The 24,288-nt window shown below is 39.7% G+C and overlaps 1 protein-coding gene across 9 annotated transcripts in view; it reads right to left on the reverse strand.

Annotated features, from left to right (window-relative positions):
- The window catches only part of LOC149319486 (dystrophin-like), a 1,434,671-nt gene that overhangs the window by 637,064 nt on the left and 773,319 nt on the right, over positions 1-24,288 (reverse strand). For all 9 annotated transcript variants that reach the window (XM_089511816.1, XM_089511819.1, XM_089511811.1 and 6 more), the window contains one exon: positions 2,197-2,347. In XM_089511816.1, coding sequence (XP_089367942.1) covers positions 2,197-2,347 — 151 coding nt within the window. The remainder of the gene's footprint in view (positions 1-2,196; positions 2,348-24,288) is intronic.

The raw sequence follows: 24,288 nt of genomic DNA on the forward strand, positions 1-24,288 counted from the left end.
CCCCATTCTCTTTCCAAAAGGCTGATGGCATAAAAATGTCTTAATTTGCTGATGGAAGCTTTTCAACATTTTTATGACATTAAGAGTAATGGGAATTATGGTTATAACATGGGTGAGCATATTCTGATTCACTGGTTCAGACTGACAGCTCAGCAATATGCTGTTATGGACAATGCACTGTTGCCCTCAGAAGAGTTTCTCCTATGCTGCATTAAAATTACATCCATCAAATTAAAAATAAAACTAACAGTGACCTAACTATGAATGACTTACATGCATGCAACACATAACTCTTGAGAGAAATAGCTATATTGCTAAATGTTATAGCATAGCTTTGAGAATGCTGGGGATTCTGTAAGAAGAGTATTTGGTGGTATTTATATTAATAAAACAACTCTGGAGTGTAGATAGTTGCTAGTAAAATAAGAACATGATGAAGACAAATAAATGTTTTCTCCTCTGGTCCCTACTGAAAATCATTAAGCAAACCACGTAGAAAAGGCAAAGCTATCCTACCCATTTCCCTGAATCCCACCTCTAGTTTTCATTACAACGGCATATGATATTGCAGGTTGGAATTCAGAGTTATGAATAATTTTCCATTTATATTTAGAGATATAGCTGTGGCATTCTGTGGACTCTGTATGTAGAGAGATCTTGTAGCACCTTTGGGACTAACTGAAAGAAATTGGAAGCATGAGCTTTCGTAGACTTCGGTCTACTTCCTCAGATGCATTGGGTGGAGGTAGACTGAAGTCTATGGGGATTACCACACCCGAGGCTTACCGTGGTTAAATCTCTGGTAAAATGATCCAGAAGCAGTGAGATGTGATAGCTGGTCACACTTCTGAAGTGTCACTGAAGCATCCCTGTATATATGTTTTTTAAGTGTTCATCCAACTTAACAGGCAATGGCGCACTTGCGACGTCACAATGGCGCCGTGACATGTGGATGCTAGGCGTCCATCACGTAATGATGGTGGCGCCCATCTGTACAGGACACCACCATTTTGATGCCCTCGTCACGTGCAAGGGGAGAGGGGCATCTAGAAGCGCCTCCCCGCACATGTGACGAGGGAGCCCTATTGCGCCTGTCTGGACCAGGCCTAAGTACAGTATCTGAAAGGATTATACAATAAAAAAAGAACTCACATTGTTCCTTAGATATTGTTAGATGCATTCTAAAATAGTTTGATGTGTTTGAACAAGCAATATTTGCTAATTGATGCAATAATTCAACAATCCAGTTTACAATCATTTATAAAATGCACATGCACTATTGATTAATATTCCATAATGCATAAAGATTGACTCATGCTGCAAGAGAGCTGTTGACTCCCCACTCTATGGAAGTCTATAGGGTTTTTAAGTACTCCAAAATATAAGATGGAGCTGTATGAATGTTTTTCTCTTGTGAATAAAGAACAGCTGTTAAGCCTTTTTTTTTTTTTTTACTAGTGGTAGCACTTGAGAAAGAATTAACTCTCTGTAATAATGCTACAGTTCTGGTTAATAATTGGCGGTGGGGGGGGGTACTGCTACTGTTCACTAAAAAGATGTAACCTGTGATCACAGATCCCTGTTGTCACATCTAGTGATTCTCTAAATGTATATTTTTAAAAAAATATGAGCAGAAAATAAATACTTCATTACACAATAATAAGTGAGGGCTGCACCTTGGAGCTAAATACATAGGCTAACTTGCTGCCATTCATAATCACAGTTTTGGCATAATAATTTTTAAAATGGTATAATACCATAATATATTAAATCAATTTGTGAACAAAAACTATGAGTTTAGATAAATTATTTGAATATTTGATTAGCAAAGTCAGTGGGTTGTTGAATTTTGACAGATCTTTACAATATGAAATGCAACTAGATCACCGCAACTAGATCACCAATTTTGCTGTAAGACATTCCCAAAAAAAAAAAAAAAAAAGTGATTAGTCAATCACTGATAATTTGAATGAACAAAGATGTACTTATCTATACACTGAATAAAGCTTACAACATGAGCAGGAACAAGTCAATAAAAGCAGACCATTATGCTTTAAATTCTGGACAAAAAAGAAATGCTGAATTTTGCAAATGTGCTTTAGATTTAGGATCAGTGTACACATGGCTATAATTGAAACATATCTGTAAACAGTACACACTACCTAGAATAAAAAAAAAAATACAGATGAATCCTACCTTGATGTATTGCTTGGTTTTGGAAAGGTCTGGATCCTCTGACTCTATCTGTATTTTAGCTAAATCCCGTTCTGTCTCTGTTAGCCAGTGGTTAAAGTTTTTCAGATCATGATGAAAATTCCTCCATTTCTCCACTGATCTCTCAAATTTTCTGTAGAAGGAAACAGAAACTATGGAACAATACTTCAGGAAAGTATTTGATTGCAAACAGTAAGTCTACAAGACTGCTTATAAGTTGAGCAGTTTTAATGCAATTACTGGCAGTATTTTGATCTCTGTTTTCTTCTGTAAATATAAGTAAGGCAGATGGATAAACAAACATGCATAAAAATTACAATGGATTGGGTACAGGTTAAGTCTCTCTTATCCAAAATGCTTGGTACCAGAAGCATTTAGGATTTGGGATTTTTTTTTTCAGATTTCGAAATGATTGCATATACATAATGGGATATCTTGGAGATGGAACCCAAATCCTAACATGAAATTCATTTATGTTTTGTATACAGCTTATACATATAGGCTGAAGGTAATTTTATACACAATATTTTAAATCATTTTGTTCATGAAACAAAGTTTGTGAACAGTGAACCATCAGAAAGCAAAAGTGTCACTATCTCAGCCACACATGGATTTTTTTTTTCATTTTGGAGTAATTTGGATTTTGTAATTACAGACAAGGGAAACTCAATCTGTACAAAGAAATGCTTTAACTAAGCTATAAAGAGTATGCCTATATATTGAAAGTTAGAATTTGAAGTACAAATTGTATACTTCTGCAAGTCTGACAAGCCAGGAAAATAAAATATTATGGTTTAAATGGACCTGCTAGTTTCAACTAAAGTAGACCCATAAACCAGTGAGATTTATGTAAGTGTCAATTTACCATTCAACATTTGTTTCAATAGGCCTGTTCTATTTGGGAATGGCAATTAGATTTAACCCATGTTGAATTAATGCACATAAAAAATCATATCAGATTAGCCTCGCCTCCCACATGAGCACCAATACATGTGTGTATATATACACACACATATACTAACAATAAAGTTTTGATCCTGGTTTTGTTGAAAATATCACTGTTACATTAGAGCATGAATTGCTGTGCTTTTAAACAACACTGCAGGAAAACAAAGAACTTTGTAAAATTCTTCAGCAAAAGGTAATGTATGCAACTGCTGGGAGGCAGAATTTATAACAGAATGTTTACAATAAAGAAAAAGACTTTAAAATAACTACATTCTCTTTGTATACGAATGCATCTCTTTGCAACTGCAGGGAATTTTAAAAAGTGAATAAATAATTTAATAACCAAACCAGTTATATTTAGGCATGTTTCACATTTACTGTCAATAAAATGTTTTAGCTATTATTGGTCCCAGTGCATGGACTGAAGGCACATAAGTGCAACAATAGGCAGTTCTGAGCATCATCGGTGAATGAATAGGACATAACCTGGAACCTATGTATTGTATGTCACTTTGTATTTCAGTGATGGAACATTGAGAAATAAGTTGGATACCTATATAAATGAATTTCACTGTGCACTATCACTGCCATCATCTCCACCACTATTCAAAGGTTTTATACATTGAAATCCTTGTCGTACTCTCCTATGGAGATGTCAGTTTTCTGCCTACTGATTGTACAAAAGTCATTTGTGCAAAAAACTTATCTTTTTGCATTTGTTACAATAAAAAAGTCCTGAACTATCATACCTAATGTTGGAGATGGCAAGAAAGTAGTGGTGTTTTCTTTGCTAATTTCATTCTTTATGGAGGCAACATGTACTTTTATCAATTTTCTTCATGTTGCAAAAAAGTCTTTCAAAACTGTGCAGTTTCTGAAGCCTATTTGCAGGGCAGGACTTAGGTGGCAATAAAAAAACTCTCATGTTATTATTATTATTATTATTATTATTATTATTATTAACCTTTATTTATATACCATGGATTGTGATTGCATAATAGGATTATAGATGGTTCCTCTGCAAAACTGCTTTACAAACTACTTTTACCACATCTACATAAAACATGAACAAGTGCAATTTTTGTGAAAAATAAATCAGGAGGTTATCGAGGTACGGATCACTCCAGACAGACTATCTCTGTCCTGGAGATTCAAATCAGATATAGAGGAGAAAAAGCACTCTGTGCCAACGAGGCTAGCAACAAGATGGAAACTTGTTTTCTAGATGCAACTACAATTCCAAACATAATTGTCTGAAGACCATGTTTTCATGTTTCCAAAACACTTCTACCAATTCATGAATCATTTCAATTTATACAGGTTGTCTAACTGAATCTATTCAGTGCTGTGTCCCTCAAACTACAATTGAAACTGATCCTAAACAACTGGACTAACAGGTCTATGTTCAGGAAGCTCACAGTGTATAGTTACATGAGAAAAATGTCACTCAAACAGAATAATGCCTTGTAGTCCAACCCCCTGTCATACAGGAAAACACAACTACAGCACTCTTGAAAGATACCTAATCAACCTCTACTTCAAATCCTCCACCTTCTAAGGCAATTAATTCCTTGTTGATTAGTTCTTACTGCCCGGAAGTTCTTCTCAACATTTAGGGGGAATCTCTTTTCTTGTAGTTTGAATCCATTGGTTTCTTTACCTAATCTTTGGAGCAGCAGAAAACCACCTTGCTTCTTCTTCTTTACATCATATATTTAAAGATGGCTATTATAACCTCTCATTCTTCTTGTCTCTAAGTAAAACATAACCAGTTTCCAAAAGTGTTCCTTGGTTTTCAGGACTTTTACCATTTTAGGGGAAATCCAGACCGCCCCGAACTGTGTGGTGTGTGATCTTCCATAGATGGCAAACCCCCATTGTTTGTAATAGAGGTGCTTGTATGTGGCCACTGATGCAGCCTCACACACACCATGCTGCCATAGAAGTAAATGGGACTTAAGCTCCTGAGTTTTTTGTTATCTGCAGAGGGGGTCCAAAATGATTCACCTGCAGATCCAAAGAGATGACTGTACTTCCACCCTATTCATTACTTCTTCCCTTTTTATTAATCTCCAAGATAGTATATTCTCCTTTTGACTCTTCCAATTTCTGGAAAATCAGATTGTCAGTAAGACATATGAGGATTTTATGTAACATTATATTCTTGGCAAAGTTTGACTTACAGCAGTATGGAATGGTTGAAGTCACTCATTGCTACTATATCACTCCATTTACAATGCTTGGTCATATGTTCCAGGAAGGCATAACCAAAGTCTTCACTGTGGCCTGGGGGGAAGTCTCTATGGGAGTATGATGTCATAAACTTATACTGGTAAATGTTGTTTAATTTATTGGTTGTGTAATAGAGTTCAAAGCAAGGAGCTGTTGGAAGAAGACAGCAAAACTGAGTGTTTGGAGGAAATTTGATAAGGCTGGTGAGCAACAATTCATGAAAGACAATATAGTTGTGTTTCTAGAGTTCTGAGTGAAATGGTGTGAAAGATTCATGATTAAAAGTCAGGTTTAGGAATAAATGAGTGACATTTTAAGGGCCTTGAGTGGCTAGAGAGGAGTCTGAGACAGTGATGTTTATCACACTATACTCTTAAAGTGCTACTATTCTACTTTGACTCCTGTAGCTGCCTCCTGTTGCATTCTGGGATTGGCAGTTTTAAGGAGGGGTATTTAGAATTCTCAGGCAGAGAACTTCTCTGCCTGAGAATTCTAAATACCCCTCCTTAAAACTGCCAATCCCAGAATGCAACAGGAGGCAGCTAGAGCAGTCAAAGTGGAATAGTAGCACTTTAAGAGTATAGTGTGTTTTCAGTGTATATAAAGCAGTATAATCTGCTTTGTTATGTTTAGCTTCTATAAAAATTGTTTTTGTTTTTATGTACTTTTGGCCTTCAGGGATGCTGTCTAAGTGAAAGCTTGGATTCAGACAAGGCGTCTATGGTGGCAGCACTGAATAAAAAGGAGGGTGCCCATTGTTGACAGGAGTTATATAAATCCTCACAGGAATCTTGAAGGCATTTAGATGGTTCCCACAAATGTTGTCAAAATGGGGCAGGGGGGATTGGTAGAAGGAGATAGCACTTGTGGCAGAGGTGGGGATAAGGGAAAGCTCTCACTCTTAGTAATTGCAACAAGCAAGTCTTCACATTTGTTGGGTTAAGTAGGAATCCTAATTTAGCCACATTGGTGGGATTTTCTGAGGGGAACTCCCACAGATGGTGGCATGGGAGGGGTTTTGTGAGAAGAAACTCTTGTATTTGATTGGATAGGGGCTGGAAAATCCCATATTTGGTGGCAGTGTTGGGATAAAGGCTTCACTATTCTGTGATTTTTACCAAATGCTTTTGACATGTTTTTCATGGTTTAAGTTATCAATCCTCTCACAGGTGTACACATTCTTGGCATATAATGTTTCTCCTTCTGTCTTGTTATTACTATATATTCTTGCTATTATTATATGCCCTCTACTATTACGTTCCAATCATGAGACTCATTCCACAAGGTGTCAATGATGCCTACTAATCACTCTTCCTGTGATAAGAGTTGAGGATTATCTTGTTTATTTCCAATGCTCTCTGAATTAGTATATAGATATCTGAGACCACAGAATATTCTTTCCAGCTGCTTATTTATTGTCCCCCCCCCCCCCGTCTATTAGTGGGTGCTTGTACTAACCTCACAAGTTCCCCTCACTTTGTTATATCTAAGAAAAGGGCAACATTTTGCCTCGAATAAAAATAGTCCACACATACATGGGAACAATGCTCCATTGTTTTAACCACCTATTACACTTTAGACCAATGCTGGGATAAAATCATTTTAAGTCAGCATCTCTGTGAAAGAAAATGTAGCTGAAAAAATTACAGCCTCTTTGTTCACTTTCAATAATATATTGTGCAGTATGTTTGTATATTTCCTAAGAACAATGTCTCAAAAAATTGTTAACTTAAAATTATACAGTTATCGACTTAATTTAGCACAATTAGCACCTTGCAACAAATATACAAAATTCAAAATAATATTAATAATATTGCTTATGTGACCAAAGTATTAGTTTAACATTTAATATCTGACAGGCAATCTGTGGAAACTTGTTTTTACAGACTTATAAAATTATTTTTTTGTACTAAAAATATGGACCTGTTTTAAATTTTAAATTTAATTTACATACTAAAGGGATATAACAACATTAGAATTAACTGCAGTCAGGCATTGAACCAATAACTACATCCAAAAATATTATCAGGAGATATTATACAAGTAGAGAGCCATCATGGTGTAGTGTTTTGAATGTTGGACTAGGACATTGAGAAATGAGGGTTTGAAGACTCCTTAGCCATGGAAATCCATTGGATTATCTTGGCTGAGCCATACTCTTTCAGAGGAAAGCAAGGGCAAACCCACTATGAACAAATTCTACCAAGAAAATCCTGTCATAGATTCACTTAGAGTCACTATAAGTCAGAAATGACATGAAGTCACACAGTAAAAATTATAGAAGTAGCTTGTCTCTGAATGTACAGTGTCAGTAAAGTAAATTAAAAGTGTGATATGTAGAGATTGCTAGTAGATTCAGAAAAAAAAACCCTGCAGTTTGTTACATGAAGGGTAGAGAATTGGTTTGGGCCCAAGATCTGAACTGCCTTGCAGCACCAAGTCTGCAGATTCAGCTATGTTACAAAGATGGGAGCTTTATATCACATTTATACTACTGGTACCATGTAACCTGAAACTGGAGCCATTGCAATGCTCTGTAAGGTGTTGTGTTTTCAGAAGTTTGACAAGTAATTGTTCAGCTCGTTCATATACTGTTGTCATGATGTGAGTGTGTGTGTCCTTAACTGAAATAGGCCAACACAGCAGGTCTATTTCCTTCTACCAGAATTTTCTATAATCTTTAGCAAGGCCCCAGAAACAAGCTGGGCATGGTAGAAATCAGACAGTATAAATCAAACATATGTACAGCTGGTATCAGGCCCTGCCAGCCTTTTTACTGATAAGGACACTTCGCTTCAGAGAACGGATAATCCCCATTTTCTCTGTCGAAGACAGAATGGGGAGGAGGAAAAATCAAACAAACTTTCACTCTGTAAAGGTGCAACTGATCTCAAGTTCTAAAGGTGGAACTCCCAAAGGCAAATTATTGGCCATTATGAAAGCAGAATGTTGGACTAGATAGGCCTTTGGCCTGGGCCAACATGGATCTTCTTATTTATTTATTTTTTAATTACATGGAGTTACAGTCAGGATGATCACAACTATACTAATTTCCAAGCTAAAGAAAGTCTATACTCCACACCCACAAGTTCCCTCGATCAGGGACACAACAGACTTCAAATATCCCAGGAATTTCTCCTCCCATTTCAGAGTAAATGATATAGAGATATGCTTCAGAGCATTTAGTTTGAATGTAAGAATTGAAAGCATCCGTTATCATTTCCCTGGAGAAAATAGAAAGAACGTAACTAATTAAATACATTATATGGAAGAATGCCACACAACCCAACTCCCTAGTCCTCAGACAGGCGTAAATGTCATTGGCAATAAACTTTTAAATTTCTCAACTTGTCAAAAATTAATTATTAAAAACCTTACAATATAGCAAGCTCCAGTAATACACTTTACATTAAAGTCACATAGACTTAGTTTATGATAGACTTAATTAATATTTCTGAGACATAAAGGACAAAAAGTTCATAACTCCTTATGAATTATGATGATGTGTTATACTAATATTCAGAATTCACAAATGCACTGAAGCTAATTTATTTACCTTCTACATTGTGGTAGTATTCCACTGATAAATTGCAGAGCTGGGTGATAAATTGTACTTGTCATTTCCCTTGACTATCAACTGGTCTTTTCCACCAAATTTACTCCCTTAGGATACATATAACATTCTTAGCATTAGAAAACCTTTTCTGTATTAGCTAATGTTTGAAATATATATTCTTTACTTTGTGACTGATGTTAGAACCCTACTGAATCTTCTATTTTATTCCCCCTCAAACAGAAAACATAACTCTGTCCAAAGCAGTCAAAGAAATTACTTTTATTTTAATTACAGGGTGGTACAGTCCTGGGTTGGAAGACCAATTTTGCCTTGCCTTAAACCTGTGCAGACTCTACCACTGCCATTGCTCACTTGCCCTCTACCTTTTGCTCTAATTCTCTTCTGCTTCTCTTCTTCCACTAAGAAAATCCTTGCTTTCTTCCCCTCTACCACTATGGGCCGGAACAGATTGGCCTGAAGAGCCAGCTTCTGGGTGGCTTGGGGGCATGGCATTTAGCCACTGCATGCCCTCAAGACATCCAGAAGCTGCCCTGGCCAACCAAACGTGGGCAGCTTCAAGACACTACAGGTGGTGTGGTGCTTACATGCCACACACCAGCAGACTGGCTTGAAGCCACCCTGAGCTTACAGCTGGGACACCTAAGCTGGCTTTTTACCAGCTTAAATAGGAGTGTATCTTTTCCACTATTTGGGCTGGCTCCAGGGCAGATTGGGGCCGTGACATGTGGTTGCCATGGCACTGGGCCAAGCGGTGTCAGGGAGGCCCCAATCGTCTTTTTCTGGTTATCTGTTCTCACTCTAACTTGCTTTGGAAAAAAAATATTTTCAATAACTGAAGATTAAACAGCAGACCTTGCTCATTCACCCTCTTCTTTTGTTCCCTTGTCAATCTCCATGATAGTTGAAATCCTGGTAGAGGTGGTGGGGAATCTATTGTTGCTACCAGCAGCCAAAAACAAAAATATGGCTGCTTCCTGATCTTTGGTGGCTTCCCAACTCCAGGAGTTTCTGGATGAAATGAATTATCTAGATCCATTTCAATCTGGTTTCAGACCTGGCTGTGGAACAGAGACAGCCTTGGTTGCCTTGGTGGATGACCTACACATGGAATTGGACAGGGGGAGTGTGTCCCTGTTAGTTCTGCTGGACCGCTCAGTGGCTTTTGATACCACCAACCATGGTATCCTTCTGGGTCACCTTGCTGGGGTTTGGAGTGGCTCAATTCCTTCCTGGAGGGGCAAATTCAGAAGGTGGTGCTGGGGAATGTCTACTTGACCCCCTGGCCAATGACCTGTGGGTTCCCTCGGGGTTCTGTGTTGTCCCCTATGCTATTTAACCTATCCATGAAACTGCTAGGAAAGGTCATCTGGGACTTGGGGCTGAGGTACCATCAATATGTGGATGAAACCCAATTCTACTATTCCTTTCCACCTCAATCTAAGGAGGCTGTCCTGGTCCTAAAGTAGTGTCTGCCATTAGTAATGGACTGGATAAGGGCAAACAAGTTGAACATAATCCAGACATGACAGAGGTGCTTTTGGTCATTCAGAAGGCAGATCAGGGAGTAGGGACCCAGCCTCTCTTAAATGGGGTTACACTCCCCCTGAAGATGCAGGTTCACAATTTGGGAATACTCCTGGACTCATCTTTGAACCCGGAGGTTCACCTTTGACCTTGAACTTTCACCAATAAGAGTGGTGGTGGGTGATAACCTTGTACTTACAAGTGAACAGAAATCCAAATACACTTCCCTCTGTAAGTAATACTCCTTTGTTGAGGGACATTTGCACTTATTATCTGCCCACTGATAACTTCCCTTCTCATTCTTCTCTTCTGGAGGCTAACCCTTAATCCCAAATTGTCCCCCAGGACAGATTTTGCAGTATAAATATGCCTCATTAGGCACTAACAACTTGGTCTCACTTGAGGTCAGACAGACATCTGTCCATATCTTGTCTGACTCCTCAGCATTGCTGGCCACACCACAAACCCCAGGCAGCTTGATGAACCACTTTTCTTTCACCAGTTGGAGCTCCACAGCTGGAATCAGTACAGTATCACCATTTGAAACCTCTTATGTCACTATATGCTACCACCTTTCATTTTATTAGTTCTCAAATGTTTGTATGAGTGAGTGTCTTTGCATAGATGATGATTTTCTTTGACTCATAAGTAAAACTATTTTGAAACTTGCACTCTAGAGTTCTGGAATTCTCATAATTGGTATATACAAGCTTGATCCCTGCTTATGTTGCTCAAGCCTTCTTGGCTTATTTAACAGTGCTAATAAAAAAAAATCCCTAATGTCTCCTCCTAGGACACTGGCATTTTGGATAACAGAGAGTGCGACTTCCCAGGGTCACCCAGTGGGTTTCCATGGCTGAGCAGGGAATCAAACCCTATTTTTCAAAGTCTTAGTCCTACACTCAAACCACTGTGCCATGCCGGTATATTAGATACCCTCAAATATTTCACATCTGAAATCTTGGACTTGTAAGATCAAGCAACATCAGAGTGTGGTCAACATGGTATATGTTACTAAGGAGGAAGAACAGGAAATCTATGAGAAGCTATGGGAGGTTTGCTTTTGCTTGAGTACCCTAAGAAAGGTAAGATGTTGCTCCTTCATCTCCCCTCCAAATCTGCTAAGTTGACAGAATGCAATCTTCTTTTGCACTTTGAACTCAGTTTGCACCAATGCAAATAAGTCAATGTTATTCTCTTGCATTTACAGAAGTTTCAGAGAGGGTGAAACTGGGAGGAAGAGAGCGAAAACTGGACATTTTAAAAACAGCTGAAAAGTAGGACAAGAGAGGATTAATTGGGATTGTCCTGCAAAACAGGATAGTTGGAGGTTATGCAATTTTCATGAAACAATGGGTCATCCATGAAGCCTGCCTCTGAAGATCAACAAAACAGATGGATTTTCCCCAATGAATGCAGCAGCGTTTTACCAGGCAGAAAGGCAGCAAGGAAAAAAGAGGAGCTCAAGCAATCATGTTTTGTCATGCCACCTTCTTTGCCTGCTGCTGGCAGTGGTGCCAACATTTTAACAGTTAGACAGATGGACAACAGAGGAAAAGGATAATGGGCAAGCTCTACTGCATACCACCTTCTTTAGGTATTGGCAGTTCAGACTTTATGAGATTGGGTGGAAGAAGAGGAGAGTGAAAATTTGTCAGCAAAAGAGTGAGGAGACTGAATGGGGCTAGATCACTGCAGAATCTGCAGTTTACTGCTAAATTTCAGCAAATCACAGTCATGATTTTTGACCATTTATGGTGGGTTGGATACTGGGAGATGTTGGAAGACTGTAAAATGAAGGAGAGTGAGAGGAGGAAGACAAATGAGTTCTGCAGCTTTGTGAGGTGGGTAGGCAGGGACAAAGAAAGGAGTGAGCATTTGCTTTAGGGAAGAATGGAGAAACATGGAGAATGAGGCTTGATTACTGTGGAGGCCATAGTTGGTTGCTGAAGTTCACAGGCAAGCTGTAGTCACAATTTTTGGCTGAGAATAAGTAGGATGGACATCTGGGAGCACAAAACCGGGTTCGGGGGCTGCAAGTGGCCCAGGGGCTGCACAATTACCACCGCTGGTCTACTGAAGAACTTGATAGATGTCCTGATTACACAGTCCATTTTTTTTTCCAGCCTTATTCTGAGAGAAGAGGTTTTATTCAGAGCAGAATATAAGATTGCTTGAGCCAGAAGGCATCTATCATTTTTCAACACCACCATAATTTGCCAGATTAGCAAGTACTGTGCTTTGATAATTAATTCAAAATACCAGAATGGAGGGTGAATGTCAGGGGCGAAGGGAGTAATATCAAGTCAAGTTTACTTCTTTATAGAAAATAGATACACTTTTAGGTGGCATAACTTATTCCTTCTATTTCCTTCTGAATGTTGTGTGGCATATAGTGTCTCTAGATCAAGGGAAGTAATAGTTCCACTCTATTCTGCTCTGGTCAGGCCCCATCTGGAATATTGTGTCCAGTCCTGGGCACCACAATTTAAAAAGGATGTTGAAAAACTGGAGCGTGTCCAAAGGAGGGTGACTAAAATGGTGAAGGGTCTGGAAACCATGTCCTATGAGGAATGATTCAGGGAGCTGGGGATGTTTAGCCTGGAGAAGAGAAGGTTAAGAGGTGATATGATAGCCTTGTTTAGATACTTGAAGGGATGTCATATTGAGGAGGGAGCAAGCTTGTTTTCTGCTGCTCCAGAGACTAGGACCCGGAGCAATGGATGCAAGCTCCAGGAAAAGAGTTTCCACTTCAACATTAGGAGGAACTTCCTGACAGTAAAGGCTGTTCGGCAGTGGAACAAACTCCCTCAGAGTGTGGTGGAGTCTCCTTCCTTAGAGATCTTTAAACAGAGGTTCGATGGACATCTGTTGGGGATGCTTTTATTTAGATTTCCTGCATGGCAGGAGGTCGGACTTCCAACTCTATGATTCTATGATTCTATATGCAGAATACATTTGTCAGAATGCTCTCCCCTCCTGTCAACTTCAGGGAGAGAAATGAGAGGAAAATTGTTTGAGGAACTCATTCTCCCACCCCTTCTATTATATGTATGCAAAAAATGGTGCATCTGAAACCAAAGTACGGGCCCAGTACAAGGTGTTGGTTATTACCTTTAAAGCCCTAAATGGCTTGGGTCCAAGCTATCTCAGAGACCGCCTCTTCCCATACAATCCTCCCCGCGCTCTCCGGTCCTCTGGGAGGAACTTGTTGCAGCCTCAAAAATCGAGGCTTGCGGCGACCTCCTGGAGGGCTTTCTCTGTTGTCGCCCCTAGGCTCTGGAATGACCTGCCGGATGAGATCTATCAATTAACATCTTTGGACAGCTTCAAAAAGGCTGTCAAGATGGATCTCTTCAGGCAGGCCTTCCCAGACTGAAATATCCCGGCCTCAGGATCTCAGGATTTCCCCCTCCTCAGTAATGCCCCCTTTTCTTTAGAACTGAAGTTGCAGTGGTTTATTGGTTGGTATTATTTTGTTTAATTTATTGTTATTTTAACTAGTTATTGTGGTTTTAAATTAGATATGTTGTTTAATAACTTTTTAAGGGGGGAGGGAAATATATTGTTTTTATGCTGTATGTTATTTTAATGTTGTAAACCGCCTGGATTGGTTCGCCACAGGGCGGTATATAAATAAAAATTTATTATTATTATTATAAAGTATATTACTCATTTTCCTTAGTTGAATGGAATGTGTATATTTTGAAGATTACACAAAATAGTTGATTATAGTGTGAACCGCCTAGCATCGCTTTTAGTATAGCTGTCTGACACTAATACTTTGTGATAAACATTGTTTCCAGTGGAATTATTTAGGTTTGGTTGGCTAACATCCAAAATGAAATTATCCAGTTAACATGAACATTATCCAAAGTATTTTTGAATAACATCATTGCCCTTGAGACTTATTTCCAGATCTTGTTGGTTTTCTGTTCTCAATCCAGTTTCATTGTAACCACATTTAAATGGTTGCTCAAGGCGCAATCATGACTAAGTGCCACCACTTAATCCTCTCTATCTCTCTCTTGACCTTCCTCCTTATTGAAACATTCTGCTGCCTTTTCAACAGTTCAGCTCCCAAAAGAAGCCCCTTATGTTTACAATCTTTCAACATATACATAATTCACATAGATTATCCAACTACTGTACAAATTATTCAACTGTGTTTCTGTTGTATTTCCTTATATTTGCATTACATACACTCTGAAATAAGGTAGATAATTATCGAAACCAAACTCAAATGATTTCAAAAGTATGGAAAAATTACCTATGTATGTCTATATAATGTCAACATCAGAAAAGCAGCAAAGAAGTATGGACTTAATGCTTGTTATATTTTTAGTGATCTCCCCAATATAACCTGAAAATCGTTACCATTGTCCAAAACAGAACAACAATTTAGTCTGTTAATGGCTAAGATTATGTCCCAGCACACAGACTGGGCCTGTTCTGCAATAACATTACTAAAGTCACACCATATAAAATAATAAAAGCATACAATTGTCATTCTTAAAAACACTTTTTAACTATTTTACTGTTGATCTAGCAGGATCTGATGTTCTCATAATATTCAAGATGATGTGACTAAAGTATGTCCTTAATGATTTGGTCTGGATTAACTGAAGGGACATCTCCCATTTTCAGTCTTCACTTATATTAAAGTGTCGTGATGGCTCTTTCACCTGCAATGCTACATCTTGGGTCAACAAAATAAAGCCTGGGGGGTACCAATCTGGATGGTGTTTTTGCATCTATTTAAAATGTATTTATTTGGTCATCACTGATTTTACTACCTATATTACAGGGGCTGTTTGGTTTTATTGTATTTTTTTTGTACTGTATTTGAATTATTTCAATAGGTTTCACATTCTACTCCAGGAATTTGAATAATGAAGATTAACAATGTAGCTATTATAAAGAAATACACAATAAAAAAGACCTCTGCTTCTTTTCACAACATTGTGGTTTTCAGTCTGTCCTTCATTTAACTTCTTTTCTCCTACCTCCTATTCCATTTTGTTGTCCCGAGGCAGTCATTTTAGATGGGTAAAATGAATATGGCAAATTTCACTGTGATTAACCTGAGGTAACTGGAAGCTCTGGGGCTGATTGCATAGGCAGTCAAGAGGACATAACAGTTAAATGCTTTATTCTTTCTGAAGGGCAAGAATTATTGTTTTGAATTTATCCCATTAAATGCCAACATCTTTTATTGTTAGCAATACAAGTAGATGTGTGGGTGCACATGCTTCAGGAATTATAAGTTGGATCACTGGACCCGAGTTAACATGTTATATTAAACTTATTTTTAAAAAAAAAAAAAAAAAAAGAATACCATAACTCCTACATGTTGTTAAACTCTGCTGCATTCTCAGTAAAAAAAATCCAATAAAACATTAAAGGCAAATAAATATTGTTTGGCATAAGTTTTCCTATAAAATAGGAAGGAAATCAATTAATTTCAGATGTGGTGCTGGAGAAGAGTGCTGAGGATTCCATGGACAGCCAAAAAACAAACAAATAGGTTCTAGAGCAGATCAAGCTAGAAATGATGCCTGAAAGCCAAGATGACAAAACTGAGGCTGTCATACTTCAGACACATCATGAGAAGGCATGATTGGCTGGAAAAAAAATAATAATCCTAAGAAATGTGGAGGGAATTAGAAAGAAGGGAAGGCTGCAGGCTAGATTGATGGACTCTATTAGGGAGGCCACGAGTATGAGTTTGCAGGAACTAAGCAGAACAGTGGAGGACAGGGAGTCTTGGGGACGTCTCATTCATGGGTCATCATGGATTGGGATCAACTGGAGGGCAGTTAACAAAATATGTTTTTGTAGGTTGTTGCCCACTGGACTGGATGTGCTGAGTGTTTCCAGCATTGACCAATTACTAAAGATGTGCTTGAGTGAGTGAATGGGTGAATGAGAAGAGGATTGTGGTCAGCGGTGTGAAACTGATCTTCAAAAATTACAGTTATATGACTTTAACTATGGTCCTTGGAGTAACACAGACATTCTTGCAATGATAAACTAATTAACACATGTAACACACAGATTCCCTGCTGCCCCTATTGAAACCACAAGAGATATAGCTGAACTTCTGAATAAATTCTTATTAAAATAGTTTGCCCAGACCATAATCCATGAAACCTTGTGCCAAATAAAATCTGTTTTTCCTTAAAGTGCTTTAAGATTTTTTGCTATGTTTTTGCCACAACAGACTGTCATAGCTGGTCTCCAGGGGTGGGGTGGCGTAAATCTTTAAGATACTTTGTTGACTTATCAGTGATAATGGATAAACTATCAATGCATTATTTATGGATTGAATTTTCATTTATCATTATGGCAAAGCCATAAAGCCACCTTCACTGAAAATAAATACAACAACCCATACTATCTACATGTTAAGAGTAAAACCTCTTCTCTCATAAGGAATTGCAGATGTGTTATCCTTATGAAATGGGTAAGATATTTATTGTCACACTTGATAGAGCTTTTAAATTTGTGATAATGTACAATTTATGCAATTTGCATAAAAATCAAAAAGTGAAAATTACAGCCAGTGGCTAGCTGGGCTAGGTTCGTTCCTGTTTCATATATTGTTTAAAAAAAAAAACAGCCCAGAAGTTTGGGACAGATAGTTTGCATCCCTTCGATAATTCATCAAGTTTGTGTGTTTTTTTTCTCTCTCTCTCTCCTTCTCCCTCTCTCTTCTTGTCAAAGGAAAATTAGGGCTGTTTTATGTAGAACTTGTGCAAATTAAGGTACCAACAAACAAGCAGATTATTTCTTGTCCTCTTCTTGCACAAATGGTGAGAATATTTGTGGAGGGTGGACATTTCTTGGCAGTTTATCGCACATTGTCAAAGCAGACTGTCTTTAAGGAAGATATATTTTGAGAATATTCTTTACATGTATAACCTGAATGCCGAAATTTAACATCAAAAATTTGTTTGTGGGGACCATTTTTTTTTTTCATAGTTTAAGTTCAAAAATCCTGCCAGCAGCCTGTGTATATGGTAAGTGACAACCTTTCGTCCTGGCCTTCATCCTGCAATGGTGCTTGTCAAAATGTAGTCAGCTTGCACATTGCACATGGTAGATGGTATGAAATGGCAGCTTCGAAATATAGCAAATAGAGACAGTTGTATGCTTGTTTTAGATGTATGGTATTATATTTATTTACTCCTGAGTGACTCAAGTAGCCTTTGTAATACTGGTCCAAAACACACTGTTGAAATAATCCAGTTTGAGACCACTTTAACTGCCCTGGCTCAATTTTGGAAACTGTAGTTTTGTGAGACATTTAGCCTTTTCTGTCATAGACTTAGGTGCCACAATAAACTGCCATTCCCAGGATTCCCTAGCCCTGAGACAGGGCAGTTAAAGGAGATTAGCTCATTGGCTTTAACACACCTTATCCCGAATGGGATAAAGGCACATTTAATTTTCAAAACAGGTGTTATCACATTCAGCTGTGCTGGGGTGAATAATAATAATGATAACAATAATGATAATATTATTTATTTATTTATTTATTTATATCCCACCTCTCCCTTTTGAGGATTAAGGCAGGTAACAGCAAAATCAAATACAATACAAAAACAATAACAAAAATATTCCCTTATTCCCCCATTCTCCCTACAATTATAAAATTATAACACTAAAAACCATATAAATAAAAACATGATCAATTAAAACAGATTAAGGCGCAAGAGGCAATACAGAGGGGGCTGATTAAGAATGCAACCTGTATGCAACCAAGATGCCAGGGATCTCAAACTGGATTATTTTTGCAGTGTCGTTTGGGCCACTGAGACTTATTCTGTTACTATACCACTATGCTTGATGGATATAATCTAGCAAACAGAAATGTGAATTATTTTGGTAGATAAGATAACAGACAAAACAATCAGGCTTTTAAAACTCTGGTGAGGTAAATCCTGTCAGTCTGTTATAGGTAGACCCCCTCCCCACCACCACCAGCAGTTCTGTGGTACTTTATACTAACCCTTTAATTTGGATATATTGGTTCACTGGCCAGAACAAGCATTCAAAACATTTATATCCCACTCTTCAGGGGGAAAAACCTTGAAAAATAATCTTAAGAGACAAAAAAAAAAAAAAAAAAAAAGTCCACAGCCTTTTAAGACATGATTTAAACACACACACCTTCTCAAAGTCAATTTTGTCTGCAATGATTTCTGTGTCTAAAAAACATCATGGATCTGAAGATTATTAGTTGCCATGACAATGATGTAAGCACCAGTGAACAAATAATGGCCGGCCTTCAGCAGATCAGTATCTGCAAAATGGTACATAAATCCCTTTTGTATCATATGTGAAGCCCACATTTTCTTTCTGTTGCTCCACTGCTTCACAGTCAAGCCTATGTGCTCTATAGCTCCAAACCGAGGAAGGAGTACAAACTATAGAAAAGTCATTTTTCTATAAACAAAATATTTCAATATTTTAAATCTTTAGTTATTTTTTTAAAAAAAACACCCATGTCCACCCCTCTTATAAATATCGTACACTCTATTTATTTCCCACTACAGAATAGGGAGAAATGTCTTTGGGGAAGTAAATTCCATTTCTATAGAAATGGGTGGGCTAATCACATTTTTTTCTTGTATTTTTTACAGTCTTGTGACACATTAATCATGACTTCATATTTCTTATAATGAAGTACACACAGGCTGTACTGTATATAGAGAATTATTAAAATATCTCCCTGTGTTGTTTCATAGCTTGGGAATAAATGTAAGTGTCTTCCTGACTGACCATTTAACAAAAATTGCACAAGTTTTCTTATTGGGATAGTGATCTGTACCTATTTCATGGGGCTATTTACCAGCTACACATATTTAACTGTCACAATGGTGCATAATAAAATTCACAGACTTTTTCTACATCTGTTAGTGGGGAATTCATTTTGAATCCCTTCAAATTCTTCTTCTTTATTTTTATCACAATAGATTCACTTCCTTTGCATCTAGATACCAAATCCCAAAAGTAAAATTAAAAAAAATTCAGGAGACCCACTTGGATACACAGATGTACAATATATCAATTTGCAAATATATTTTAAAAATATTACATAATTTAAATATATATTTTAAAAGGTCTAATATTGTAGATTTGTTGGGGTACATTTCTGAAGGAACCTTTGAAGTTCTAGGAACTGCAGTTCTCAGGAGACAAAAATAGCAAGCATGCATGAAAACAGACAAACAATTTTATTGTCTGTACTTAGAAAGCTTATGAATTATTGATGCAATTCGGAGTTAAACTAAGGAGAGTTTGCATGTCACATTTATAGCATTGCTTCACTGACTGTTGAAACTAGATCTAAAGACCAACTACAAACTACATTTAATTTTTACCATACAGTTTTGTCTTAGCTTTTTCTTTAAGTATAGCTCAGAAGGGGGTGTATTGGGGCTGGAGCATGTAGGCAGAGAAGGGTTTATCTTCCTTCCTCAGCTACAACTGGGAATAAAATTGTCTCCCCACCATCCATGCATGGATATAAGGGTTAGGAAAGAAAATCTAGAATTTCTATTCTGAAGCCTCATACTTGTGTGTATTTGTGTATGATGTGTGTGTGAGAGAGAGCACACACCTGCAATGTATTTGTGGAGAGAAAATTTCTCTCCTACTGCTATCCCAGTAACAACTGGGGTACGAGCTGTGCTTGTAACTAATTAAAGAAAAGGCAATGCTGTTGCATATTATGTATTCAGAATAACATGTACTGTATTTTGGGTTTCAATCATATGCTTGAGAATTACCTAGAGACTTCATGAATCATTTCACACATAACTGGTTTCCTGTCTATGTCCCTGAGTTTGGCTGATCATCCCTTATTAAATAATAAATAAAATAAATAAATTGTTTATTTATAGCCCGCCTTTCCTTGAGATCAAGGTGGGTTACAACATCTTAATAACAACAAACGATAAGTATAAACATCAGTATACAACAATTCAACATTAAAAACAAGAATTAAAAACACAAATTAAAACCCATACAAAAACTAGCCAAAGTGCAAGTGCAAAGGAGGGGGGAAGGGAAGCGTTACAACAACTGGAGGAAAGTTAGTTCGAACAGAAAGGTTTTGAGTCTCTTCCTAAAAAGGTCAAGGGAGGGAGTCGAGCAGAGCTCTTTGGGAAGCAAGTTCCATGACTGAGGGGCTGAGATTGAAAACGCCCTCTGTGCAGTCGCAGAGTGTTTCGAAGGTGAAACCATCAAAAGTTGCTTCCTGGCTGACCTGAGTGTGCGGGGCAGATTATATGAGGAGAGGCGGTCCTCCAAGTACCCTGGGCCCAAGCCATTTAGGGCTTTATAGGTTATGACCAACACCTTGTATTGCACCCGGAAGCAAATAGGCAGCCAATGTAGATCATGCAGAACAGGTGTTATATGGCTGGTCCTGGAATATCCAGTGACCAGCCTGGCTGCCATGTTCTGCACTAATTGAAGCTTCTGGGTTGGTACAAGGGTTGCCCCATGTAGAGCGCGTTACAGAAGTCCAACCGAGAGGTTACCAGAGCATGTACCACTGTTTCAAGGTCCCCCCGGCCCAGGTAGGGTCGCAGCTGGCGTATCAACCGAAGCTGATAACAGGTACTCTTGACTGTCGCATCCACCTGAGATGTGAGATGGAACGACGAGTCCAGGAACACCCCCAAGCTGCGAACAGAGTCCTTCAGGGGAAGCGTGACCCCATTCAGGACAGGTGGACAAATCTTCATCCCTGGGCCCGGGGAACCTATCACAAGCACTTCCGTTTTCTCTGGATTCAAACTGAGTCTGTTTTCCCTCATCCAGCCCATTACTGACTCCAGACAGGCATCTAGAGGAGAGATGCCATCCCTGGTCACTGCATCAGTCGGAGACACAGAGAAGCATATTTGGGTGTCATCAGCGTACTGATAACACCACACCCCGTGTCTCCGGATAATCTCTCCCAGCGGTTTCACGTAAATGTTAAATAGCATGGGGGATAGAATGTCTCCTTGAGGGACCCCAGATGTAAGGGCCCTCTTATCAGAGCACACGTCCCCCAGCTGCACCATCTAGAATCTACCCGAGAGGTAGGAATGGAACCACTGGAGCGCAGTGCCCCCGATTCCCAACTCTCTCAGGCGGTCCAGAAGGATACCATGGTCAATGGTATCGAAAGCCGCTGAGATGTCTAAGAGCACTAACAGGGACACGCTACCCCTGTCCATGCCCAGATGGAGATCATCGACCAAGGCGACTATGGCAGTCTCAACTCCATAGCCCGCCCGGAAGCCAGTTTGAAATGGGTCTAGAAAATCGGTATCATCCAAGACCGATTGAAGCTGAATGGCAACCGCCCTCTCGATCACCTTCCCCAAAAAAGGCAGCAGTGAGATAGGCCGATAATTGTTATGGATCAGGGGGTCTAGGGAGGGCTTTTTTTTATCAGCGGTTTTACGATGGCCAATTTTAAGCTGGATGGAAAGCGCCCTTCCCTGAAGGATGAATTAATTATGCGATGCAACATATCAGTTACAATCGCGCCCCTGAGCTGCTAGCCAAGAGGGACAGGGATCGAGAGAGCAGGTTGTCTTCCTAACACTTCTAAGGATCTTGTCCACTTCCTCGGTACTCACAGACTCAAACTGATCCAGTACAATAGAGTCCACGGAAGCTCCGGAGACCTCTATTCTGGATCCTGTAGAAATACTGGCGTCGAGATCAGCCCTTATCCAAGAGGTTTTATCCACGAAGAAGTTGTTAAATTCGTCACAGCAGGCTTTGGATGGTTCCAGAATACAGTTCAGGGAGGATGGTAGCTGAGTAAGCTCCCTCACTACCCTGAACAGCTCTGCCGGATGCGACTCCGCGGACGCGATACGCGCCGAAAAGAACAAGTTCTTTGCTGCGCTTATCACCACTCCATAGGCCTCCAAAAGAGAGTCTAGGAGTGCCTTGTCGGCTAAGTCCTGATGTTTCCTCCATTTGTGCTTTAGTCGTCGCAGAACCCGCTTCCTTGCCTGGAGATCTTCCGAGTACCAGGGCTGCTTTTTGGAGGCAGGCCTGAGAGGACGCTTGGGAGCGATACTGTGTATAGCCCTGGAGAGATCAGTGTCCCAGGTGTTAGTCAAGGCATCAACAGAATCGCCGTCAGTGCCAACCATATACCCCTCTAGGGCTTCTTGGAACCTTTTGGGTTCCATCAGCCTTCGAGGGTAGACCATTCTAATAGGTCCGCCACCCCCAGGGGGGAGCTGGGTAGATGCCTTGAATTTAGCCTCAACCAGGAAATGGTCCGTCCATGACAGGGGGGAGATGTTGGTTACCTCCGCCCACGGAGGTAATGCTCTTAATGCTCTTCTCATAATCCTGCCTAAGATTTATATCACATGGAGGAAGGGAACCACAGTATGATTCTGCAACAAATCAATGTGTGTAATATTGTTTGTGCCAAGCAGTAGCTTGAGCAAAGTGTATAAAGAACTCACAGTGTAATGCTGCAGAAGTCTTAGGACATTTCTTGGAGAAAAAGAGCAGGTGAAAGGGACAATGACTATCCCCCTTACATGACAGAGGAGTTGGAGTGCAGATAGGCTGTTTGCTGCCTTCCTCTAAGATGAGCTTGGCTAGTTTAAATAAAGCAGTTATGTCATGGTGGGAAGCTTCGAGGGTGGAGCCAGAGCACATTGGATGCCAGCTGCCCTCAAGGCTTCATTGCATTTTATTTTATCGAGCAGAGAGGATGTCTCCTTGATTGTGGACTACTGGATTGTTCTCTGTCTGAGTCTTTTGCCTTTGCTTTGGGTGTATGTGGGAGGTGGTTGACTGGCTGACCTGGGGGTGGTTGGGTGCTTCTGTTTCCCTTCTTTTCTCTTCCCTTTCCCCTCCTGTCTGTGGGCCCGTTGGATGCGGCGACCTGTGACCTGGGGGTGGTTGGGTGCTTCTGTTTCCCTTTCTCTTCCCTCTCCCCACCCGTCTGTGGGCCCGTTGGACAGGGCGACCTGTGGGTATCTGTCTGAAGGATTGGTGTTGCTGGCCCTCCTTTCTGCCAATGTGGCACTTGTCCGTGAAGGGTTGGCCATGGCCAGCCCTTTCTCTGGTGTCTGGTGTCTGCAGCTGGCTCCTTCCAGGATCTTGGGGGGTGATTGGCCTCATGGTTGGTGCAATCCTGGAGCTGGCCTCGGTTGATCCTCCTTCTTGGCCTCAGCCCAGCTCATGTTTTCAAAGGTGCTGGGTTGGGGACAGGCCTCTTTACTGTTGCGCTCCTCCTTGGCCTCGGCCCAGCCTGGGTTGTCCTCTCCTCTGGGCCTGATGTCTGTGGCTGGCTCCTCCCAGGGTCTTGAGGGGTGGTTGGCCTGATCAGTGGCACGATCCGGGAGCCAGCCTCAGCTCCTTGGCCTTGGCCCAGATCGTGTCCTCAAAGGCGATGGGCTCTGGGGGCAGACCTTGTCAATCAGACTCCTGCTTGCCAGACTCTTCTGATTGCCAGCTGCAGAGGTGCTGGGCCCTAGGATAGCCTTTGACAATCTTCTTAAGCTGAGAGAGTGTGACTTGCTTGGTGTCTTTCAGTGGGATTTCACTGCTGAATGGGGATTTGAACCCTGGTTCTGCATTTGAACCACTACACCTGATTGGCTTTCTTCCTATTATATAGCTACTGTATACATTTATAATACAGGCACCATATCCTGCCAGGTTGGTCAGCCCTGGTTAATAATTTGATGAGAGAACACCAACTCATATTGTTATTGGGCTATTCCAAGTCACATTTGCTCAGCCAC

The sequence above is a fragment of the Sceloporus occidentalis genome, unplaced genomic scaffold (genome assembly GCF_023333645.1).
Source record: "Sceloporus occidentalis isolate IW3139 unplaced genomic scaffold, rSceOcc1.0.p SCAF_2, whole genome shotgun sequence".
Lineage (NCBI taxonomy): Eukaryota > Metazoa > Chordata > Lepidosauria > Squamata > Phrynosomatidae > Sceloporus > Sceloporus occidentalis.